General features: G+C 43.9%; 1 protein-coding gene across 1 annotated transcript; it reads left to right on the top strand.

The window, feature by feature from the left end:
- The first annotated feature begins 2725 nt into the window (after positions 1-2725).
- SINHCAF (SIN3-HDAC complex associated factor) lies at positions 2726-9714 on the top strand. Its single transcript, XM_005421060.2, has 5 exons — positions 2726-2873; positions 4294-4393; positions 5389-5515; positions 6868-7018; positions 7899-9714. Exons 1-5 carry the CDS (start codon positions 2746-2748, stop codon positions 8059-8061), a joined length of 669 nt encoding a protein of 222 aa, XP_005421117.1. The 5' UTR covers positions 2726-2745; the 3' UTR covers positions 8062-9714.
- Positions 9715-9720: the final 6 nt, after the last annotated feature.

Below are 9720 nucleotides of genomic sequence, written 5' to 3'. Positions count from 1 at the left end.
CACATCAGGTGCTAAGAAACTAAATACACAGAGTGTTTGCCTAGATACTCTGTTGTTTACTTTCTTGACAAGCCAGGAATGTTTACCTGCTTTGGCTGTGCATTCATTTGCTGCACATCCAGCAGAGGCTGAGAGTAGTTCTGAGAGTAACCATCCCTCCATGAGTCCATTCAGCAGGTCACTACTTACTAGATCTACTCCTGGCCTTCAGGCCAATGCTGTACTAATACAGGGAGCAGTGAATCTCCTAAAAAGCCTGACACCTTTTGGGGTGACTTTGCTGGATATTTGCCCAAGTTAACCTCGGGAGAATGTAGCCCTAGGTGAGCTCCTTGTGCTGTAAATGTGAAGGAAGGAATTCAGCACTTCAAGCCTGTGGAAGACAGCACGACCTGGAACAGGGGGAAGGAAGGACTTATCCTCTCCATCTCTCTCCTAGGCCTGCAGGATCTCCTTGGCATTCAGCTTGAGCAAGTGCCTTGCCATCAACAGGCTCTGCAAGTCAAGACAAGCTTTATGGAGAGTTGAGTCTTCCTAATGTTGGTGCAGTAGTAATTGCATGAGCCACAACCTCAGTGAACCCAAGTGGTCTCTATATGCTAGACTGAAATGCAAACATGCACACTTGCAGCTGGAAACAGGTTCCTTGATGGATTTTGTGTCAGAGTACTAGCCGACAATATTGGATACAATTCTTACTTTTCTCTTGCTCTCGGGAGTCTGGGAAACTGCATGTTTATTTTGCCATGCTCCTGTACTCTTGATCTTCCCCCCTGGGCTGGGGGGATGTATTTTCACCTCTGCACAGGACTGGGCCTGGGCCTGGGTGGTTCCCTAGCTTTTGCTGTGGTCCCGCAGAAGTGTGCGGGATCTTTTCCTGTTGCACACCACCCCCCTGTCAGTCAGGTGAGTGTGGTGCTGGGTATGATCATTTTGTGGAAGCATGTTTCTGACCTCACCTGAACCTGTCTTTCAAAATATTTTATTGCCATAATGATGTGGCAAGTCCTGGCAGTATAGGCACAAGATTTCAAGATGATTTTTCTCTGTACCACTGGAGGGTAAAAGGATTACAGCCCTTACCTTTCTGGAGGTGGAAGATTTGGGGACAGATGCCTATGGCACAAAGTTAACCAGTAACCTGAGTTGGGTTACTGGGACTTGGTACTACCTGGGACTGAGAAGTGACGGAGTTCCCTCTCACCACAGTTGCTCCTCTCCTGAAAGTCCTTCCTGAGCTGCTGGGTCATTCAGTAGGTTTTTTTAATCAGCTTCTTAATGAATTCAGCAGCTTGGCCTTTGTTAAGGAGAGAGAGGGAAATGTTGGGTTATTTGCATGGCTCCATCCAATTTTAATTTTTTTAAAGCAGTGGGAACCTATTCTCCTGGAGCTTCCTGCAGCCTGTGCCCTCTCTGAGCCCTTGGTGTGTGGTGAGCAGCAGAGGTGGCTGCTGGCTCCTTGCAGCAGGTGGTGGAGGCAAAGCTTGCACCAGGCTCTGTTCAAAAGAGAACATCTTGGAACAGTCCCTGCCTGCATTATGAGACTGATGCTGTGTGGCCTGTGAGGACTTGCTGTGTGTCCAGGCCCCGTGCCAGGAGAGCAGCAGCTTTGCTCAGTTGTTGGTTTGGGTTTTTGAGGCGCTGTGGGAACCCTGTTTGCTGTGACTGTGCTCATGCTGTGTCAGGCTGTGCCTGACAGGGGTCTGCACTGGGCAACGACCAGCTTAGGGGAGAGCTGGTTTGGTGGGGGTCATGGTGACTGCAGTGGCTAACTTGGGAAGTTTCTGCTGGAAAATGGCTTCACTGTATGATACCTGCTCTGATAGCAAATCCCAGCCTTGGTGTACTAAAAAGAACAGGATCCAGGGGCAGGAGGGCATTCTCAGCTTTCTGGGCTAGTACCAAGTGTGCAGAGCTGGTGGTTACGAAGCAACAACTTCCCTGTGACTGGAGTTCCATCCTTTTGTGTGGTAGGCACATGCTGAGATGTGCCCCAGGGTCCTGCTCCCTGGCCCTTTCTTTCCTAGCTCGGTTTCCTTCCCATGGAAAGCAGGGTGGGGAAGGCAGGAGGCTGAGAGCAGAGCATGTGCTGACATGGAGCTGGGATGCTCACCCAGGCCCTGAGAACAGAGAAGTGCTCCCGGGTCCTGCAGCGCAGACAGGGCCATTGAGGGCTGGGTGCGACTCCACCCCGCTGTTTTTAGAGCAGCTTTTCAGGTATGTCTGCCCTGCAGCCCGGGGGTATGACTGCAGCTCATTTAAAATGACTCCTACTCACTCTCAGCAAAGTTTGCCAGGGGTGTTTCCAGCCAGCACCGGTGGTGGTGGTGATGAAGTAGTTCAGTGACCCAGAGTTCAGCTGCCAGCTCCTTTTCCATGGCTCGGACACATGGCCTGTCCTGCAGCCTCTCCTGCCACACGCACAGGCCTCTCAGTGGCCAGGTTGGCTGCATTCACACATCTGGGTTGTGCTGCCTGTAGATGTGCCCTTGGAGCAGATTTCTGCAGTAAATGAGCTTGTTATGGGTCCTGCTGGGTATTGCTTAATATTTCAGCTGTTAATTATGTAATTTTCTTAACAACTGCATTCTAGGTGCAGTTGTTAAGTGCATCTGTTCTTCTGAGGACACATTCGATAAAAAAACTATGCCTTAATCTAGCATAGATTTTTTTCTTTCATTATCTAACAGTGATAATTAGCACCAGTTTCTGTTTGTTTTCACAGGGTACAGCTGGGAGGAAAAGATGTTTGGCTTTCACAAACCGAAGATGTACCGGAGTATAGAGGGCTGCTGTATTTGCAGAGCTAAGTCTTCCAGTTCTCGTTTCACTGACAGCAAACGTTATGAAAAGGATTTCCAGAATTGTTTTGGGTAAGATTCCCACCTTGGTCAGCAGTTTTGGCATTGATCTCTGAGCTGCAAACCTGATGTAGTGTCCTTCTTGCTCTGAAAACCTGAAAGATTAGGTGTGTAAACACCTACATAAAATAATGAACTCTACACATCCAGGGGGGCTTTCTGTGGCTCTGAAAATTCAAGAATGTTAGATTAAACTTGATGAGTAAATATTTAGCAGTTTCAGCAGGGTTTATGCAGAGTACCCTGTTACAAATACTGGTGTCTTTGTTCAAATAGGACGTAGCAATGTGTTATTAAAACTTGTCATTGGAAAACCATTCTCTTGGAAAGTGATTAGATTTCCAGTTAGATGATGTTACTTGAAAGCACTGGTAAATAAAACTATAAATACTAGAGATTTCTTGTACCAGTTACTGTGATCTTTCAATTTTTTGGGATACTTTTGAAGAGCTTTGCAATTTTGTATAAAATTCAGAAATTTTCCCCACTTTTTCTAGAAACACTCTTCATGTAGTGAACTTTAGAGTGCTTTGTATTTACCTTGGATTTTTGTACACAAGTCTGGTGCTGGCAGTTTTCCTTATCATATTTCTTCACTACTGTCCTTGGCAGTCAAAGGCTGTGTGCAGATCCATTGCTTTTTTTTTTTTTTTTTTTTTTGTGGTTGTTGTTTTTAACTGCAGTAAAGCAGTTTGCAGTTTACCAGGACCATTGTTGTTGTGCTATCTGAAATACGTTTGCCAAGGTAAAAATGCAGACCGACCACTGGGCAAATAATGGCTTTCTGTGCCTGCCTCATTTATCTATAAATGACCCAAAAACTTCCTATTTAATTAGCTGAAAAGTTCTGCAGTGTTTCCCTGTTATATTTCTTTTAGCATGGATTAGCAGTAGAGATGATTTCTGAGGAAAGCTTGTTAGAGGGAGCAAGTATTGCTGTCATTCCAGTGAGTGCTGTTTCTGAAATCTTATCCTGTGCTTGTGTGGGAGTGTGTTAGGTGATGTTTGTTACTCATCCTTGAAGCTCTGTGGGAAAGTTAAGACCTGAGCAAGCTTTTGATGTTTGTTCCCAAGTGTAAGTTTGAATAACATGATTATTCCTCCTGCTCCAAACTAACCAATCCACTGCGATGAGTGTCTTGGTTTTGGGGAAAAGATTCCAAAACCTGCAGGTGATGGGACTGTTGTGTTCAGTGCCCCTCTGGAGGCAGATTGTGACACCTTTTCATTTCTGTGTGGAAGAATGTTTTCTGAAAGTGAGACCTGGTCTTTAAATGGCGCTGTTGGAGCATCCCAGATGAACTGTAATGTCAGAAAAACAGAATTTCAGAACCCTTCTTATTCATCAGTTTTTTATACTTCTTGCTGTTAGCAAGTGGGGGTGTGCTTTTATTAACTGTTGTTAAGTGATCTTTGCTTTTGTTTTTGCCAGGCTCCACGAGGCTCGCTCAGGAGATATTTGCAATGCCTGTGTTCTTTTGGTGAAAAGATGGAAAAAATTACCAGCAGGATCCAAAAAAAACTGGAATCATGTTAGTAATTCATTTCTCTTCTGCCCCAAAACTAACTCTTTCTAGGGAGGGGAGGTGCTGGCAGGGGTTTGGGGTTTGCTCTTTCAGCCACACTCTCCCCACCCTCAGCATCTCTACATCCTTCCTGGAGTATTTACTACTGTGTGCCTCCTGCCTGCCTATGTGCAGATGATGATTATGCAAGCCTGAGATGCAGTCACAGACTAACTTGCCTTGTAATTCCTTGTTTTCAATAGCTCATAACTTCATCCAAAAGTCTCTTATGACACTTTTTTTAAAACCAAACAACAACAACCAAAAAAAAAAAAAAACCACAAAAAAACAAAAAAAAAAAAAAAAAAAAAAGAAAAAAAAATCCAGTTTGGCCTTTATCCAAAATTGGTTGATTTTTTTTTCCCAAACAAAGTGACTTGCTCAAGCAACACATTAATCAATCTCATTTAATCAGATAATTACAATGACTAATAATCTTGCAGCTATTTTCACTCATATATTCTGTTTTGATATGTCTAATTCAATTCAGGCCTAAGGCTGGGAGGATGATCAGGATTCCTTGTGTATATAATAATTTTTATCCAGGATGCCTTGATAGTAATGGGAGCCAATAACTGTGGTTATTACTACCACTGGCTTTACTCAAAAGGTAAATTTATGACTAAAAAAACCAAAAAAAAACCACAGAGCAAATGCTTGGCAGACACTCTTAACTGGACCTGTATAGCTTCAACAATTATTCGGTTCTAAACTGAATGTGTTAAAATGAGAAGCTGGCAAAAGTAGAACTGAATGTGCTTTTTAAACTAGTTTGCTGTGTTTTCCTGCAGAGATGTAGCCAGATTTAAATGAAACAGGAGAGTGTCTGTGCACAGAACTGCCTTGGATTAACTAAGGGGGTTTGGAACACCTTCTGCTAAGTCAGTACCTGTGTCTTGACTGTGGTAATAATATCTCAGCATGATGCACAAGTACTCAGACATGCATTTTCTCTGACCTAGGTGGTAGATGCCAGGGCTGGACCCAGCCTTAAAACAACATTGAAACCAAAGAAAATGAAAACCCTCTCTGGAAGCAGAATAAAGAGCAATCAAATCAGCAAACTGCAAAAGGAATTCAAGCGGCACAGTAAGTGGATCCAGAGAGATTCTGGCAGTAAACTTCAGCCTCTCCTAACACAGCTCGCTGTGAACTGGCCGAGCTGAATCACTGCCTAGATTTGGTTGTGCACTCCCACGTTTGGGCTCTCCCTGTTTTCACAGCCTCTTATCCTCTGACAGTTTTGGGAGGGTGTGGAATGAGAAGGAGGAGCTTGTGTACAGGGTGGGCTGCAAGACAGAGGTGGGGAAGTGGCAAGGGGGCATGAGGAGTCTGGCTTGAAAGTGCAGGCAGTTGTAGCTTATGTCCGACACTTGAATGACATATCCCTAGAAAGAATATCTTGGGCAAAGATCTCATCGAAACTGAAGCTGGAGGAGGTTTCTCCCTGCTTTCAGTAATGTGCTGTGGCCATTTTCAGCCCTCTTTTCCCAAAAAACATTGCCGTCTTTTTCTTCCATACGTACTTTTAAACATAGATTTACCCCCCCACGCCCTTAAAGTCCTGCCATGTTTCCTTATACCTTCCTCTGCCAGTCTCAGTGATTTCTTTCCAGTAGGACAAGGACTCTCCAAAGAGATTTGGATTCATAGCTTTCCAACAAAACCATCTGCCAGTTATGCTCTAAATGTGTGTCAGTACTTACGGTTTTTCTTCTAAAGCAAACCTTCCAGCTTCTTCACTGTTGCTGACTTGGTCCCTCTCTCTTTCAATTATCCTGCCTAGTCAGAAGGAGAAGTCTCCAAAGAACCAGTAAAGGCCCTGACCCAATGAGCTTTTATCTCCTCATTCAAGGCACTGCAGTTAATTTAATTTTGTCACTGTAGCTGCCAGAGATGGCAGCTGAAAGGTGGGAGAGCAGACACTGTTAAGGTGTGTGTCTGCACTGGCTCTGAAGTTCCTGGTCTTGATCCAGCAAAAGCTCAGTACTAGCTAACACATAATGAGAATATAGAATATATTTAAAATGGACTATTGGGAAGAGCTTTGCAGCACTTTACCTGAAAGGGTGAGAAAGAAAATGTACAGTGAGAGAGAGAGTCTGGAGCACAGATCTTCACCGTCTTGAGGGATTTCCCAGTGGTTTCAGAGCATGGCCTGTGTGGGCTAGGTTTGAGAGTCAGAAACTGAAGCCTGATCCTGAACCTCTTTCCAATCCCTCATGTACAAGGACTCCTTCCACTTCTGGAGGCTCTTTCACAAATCCTGACCCTCTCTATGCTGAAACAGGCAGGAGCAAGTGAAATAAATGGGTTGTCATTGATAGGTTTTTCTTGTTAGTTAAAGCACCTCTGTGCCTCTGCTCCCAATCCACAGATCAGGAGGAGGGTAAGTCGTTGGATGCATGTCCTGATCCTTGCATTTCCTCTTTGCCCTGCAGATTCTGATGCCCACAGCACAACTTCAAGTGCCTCTCCAGCTCAGTCGCCCTGTTACAGCAACCAGTCGGACGATGGCTCTGACACGGAGCTGAGCGCTGGGGCCAGCAGAACACCAGTGTTCTCCTTCCTAGATCTCACCTACTGGAAAAGGTAAAAAACCAGCAGAACCTGCCCTCTGTGCAGGCAGCAAACTCACTTTGCATACATGCTGCTTGATTCTGCCTCTTCATCCTGATCTGGCATAAGGGTATAATTTACAACACCTGTCTGTTCATGCTTGGAAAGAAATGCCTTGTGTTTAAGGCATTTTCCCCTATCTCCCTTCAGTTCCCTAAACATTAAAACAGTTGCTGGGAAATAATTTTGCTGGTTTTGGGAATAGCAGATTATATTCCTGTCTGTCATTATCTCTTCTTAAAACTGTGCCCGGTAGATATGATGTGTTGCTACATATAAGAGTGCTCCCAGCTTGTCAGCAAAACATAGCATTTGATTTGGTTGACCTGTGATGGTAGTCATTTGGAAAAAACAAACAAAAAAAAAACCAACAAAATTCTGAAGTGGGAGGAAAACCACAAGGTTTTCTGGGAGCTGACAAGCTTGTTATCTTTTATTGCATGTTGTGACACAGTAATCCCTTGTTTAGCTAATTGCTCAGTTGAAATTGTTGTGACTTTGCTGCCTCCTCTCAAATAATATTTGCAAGTGCATTGTAGCCAAGGTTAGTTCAGACCGATGGTTGTGTCTGAAACTTCTCTGGGAAGCAAAGTTGGAGACTTGGTTTTTGGATAGACATGTTTGGGTTTTTTCTTTTTTTCTTTGTTGTTCCCCACCCCCCTTCATCCCCCCCCAAAGACCTGTTGTGGATTTAGACACAGACTTGTTTTCTGTTTGTGAGCAGACTTTTTGCCCCTGTCCTCTGGGCTGGAGGCTCAATAAAGCAGTGTCTGGGGTCAGACTTGCTTTTTTGCATGTTTGTGAATTCTGTATATTCTAAACAAAGTGTCTGTCTCCCTGCCATTTCTTCCAGGCAAAAGGTCTGCTGTGGAATTATTTACAAAGGGCGTTTTGGAGAAGTCCTCATAGACACTCATCTCTTCAAACCTTGTTGTAGCAATAAAAAGTCTGCCACTGAAAAGCCAGAACAAGAAGGACCCCAATCTCCAGCAATCTCCACCCAAGAGGAGTGGTGACTTCCTTGGATAGCTGCAGAAGGTTATACAGATCCTCTTATTCTCTGGAAAAATACTAGAAAAGTGACTGTTCACTTTGGACACCTGCTATGCTGCCAAAAGACTTTTCCCTGGAACTGTTTTGGGTTTTACTGCTACTATTCCACAAACTCTGGAGCCAGTTTGTATCCTTTCAGAAAGACTGTACATAATATTTAAGATGCTATGGAACACTTGGCAAAGCTGAATGCTGCTGCAAGGTTGTCTAATTTTCCCCCACACTCACTTCCCAAGTGAAAATGGATGGGGTTTGTATATTAAAGTATATGTAGTTCATGTTTCTGTACTGAAAGAAGCAGTGGTTGTAAGCCTTTTGGTTTTTTGGTTGTTTTTTTTTTTTTAAATTTCCTTTAAAGTTGGTTGGCAAACTTCCTAAATTCCCAAGAAAATATTTCATTCTTAGACATGTATGAGTCAATAAGATGAACTAATACATAGAAATGTTATAAGTCACCTCTCTAGTTATATAAATATATATTTTTAAAGGTGTGGCGATTTCACCCTGTACTACTGACATAACAAAGACAAATATTTCATGCCTCCCATGTGACACAGACTGGTAATCTGCAGACATCTCTACTTCAAGTGGCAGCTATCTGAGAAGGCCTCCAGCATAAAAGTGCTCTTGAGAAGGGGTGGGATGTGAGAGCTCCCCGCCTTAGCTAAGGGTTAAGATTTACCTAAGAACTGAACATAGCAAAATGGGAGGTTACTTTTTTTTTAAGCCAGCAGCAGGCACCCTGGGCTTGGTGTAGTAACCCCTGGTGGCTTGAGATGGACCAAGAAACCCCTTGATGCCCAAGTCAGGTGTAGATGGCAGCCAAAACTGAGTAACTGCTCTCTGTAGCCCAGTGCAGCTGAAATGTGACCACAAACAAGACTCCTCCTGGTTTTGGACCTGACAAAGAACCAAACCCCTTGCTAAGCAAATTAGGCTCTGGTCCAGGGACATAATCTGGTTGCAGCCTGGGGTTTGGATTCACAATAACTGTTTTGAAACCCTTCCCCTGCAGTGCTTCTCTGTGTTTGGATTTTGTTGGTTTTTGTTTTTTTTCCCCCGTTTGTTTGTTTAAGCAACTGCCAGGTCAACACATTTGTGAATACTGAATCTGAAAAGTTCTGCTAAGAATGGTGCTGTGCTGAATCAAGGCAGCAGCTCTGTTTGCATATGTGATCAAAAGATAATACTTTCTACACTGATTCCCAGACAAGCTCATGTGCAAATCGCTGTGACACTCCTTCAAACTCTGCTTTGCCTCTAGGGTGGAAGCAGCTTCCTGGAAGGTTGTGCTGCCATTTTAGCTCCCAGTTGCTTCCTTTTATGAAGGTTTTGTTTGTGTGAGTTGGGAATTCTGCTTTTTGTTTGGTTGGTTTTTTCCTGGTTTTAGGGTTGTTTTTTTACTATTACTCTTTTGGGATATCCTACAATGGATTGCTACATGGTGTGATTCTTGTAGTGTCCTGTGTAGGACCAGGAGTTGGAGTCGGTCCTGATGGGTCCCTCAACTCAGCATATTCTATGATTCTAAGCTTTCCTTTTTTGTGAGAGTCATTGGCATAATACTGTGGTGGGTAGGGTTTAGGACTGGATTTCCATGTAGTCTCAGTTCCTGAAACAGG

Source organism: Geospiza fortis, unplaced genomic scaffold (assembly GCF_000277835.1).
Source record: "Geospiza fortis unplaced genomic scaffold, GeoFor_1.0 scaffold10, whole genome shotgun sequence".
In the NCBI taxonomy this organism is placed as follows: Eukaryota; Metazoa; Chordata; class Aves; order Passeriformes; family Thraupidae; genus Geospiza; species Geospiza fortis.
Note: the sequence above shows the minus strand (reverse complement) of the source record. Positions and strands in the feature narration are given on the sequence as shown.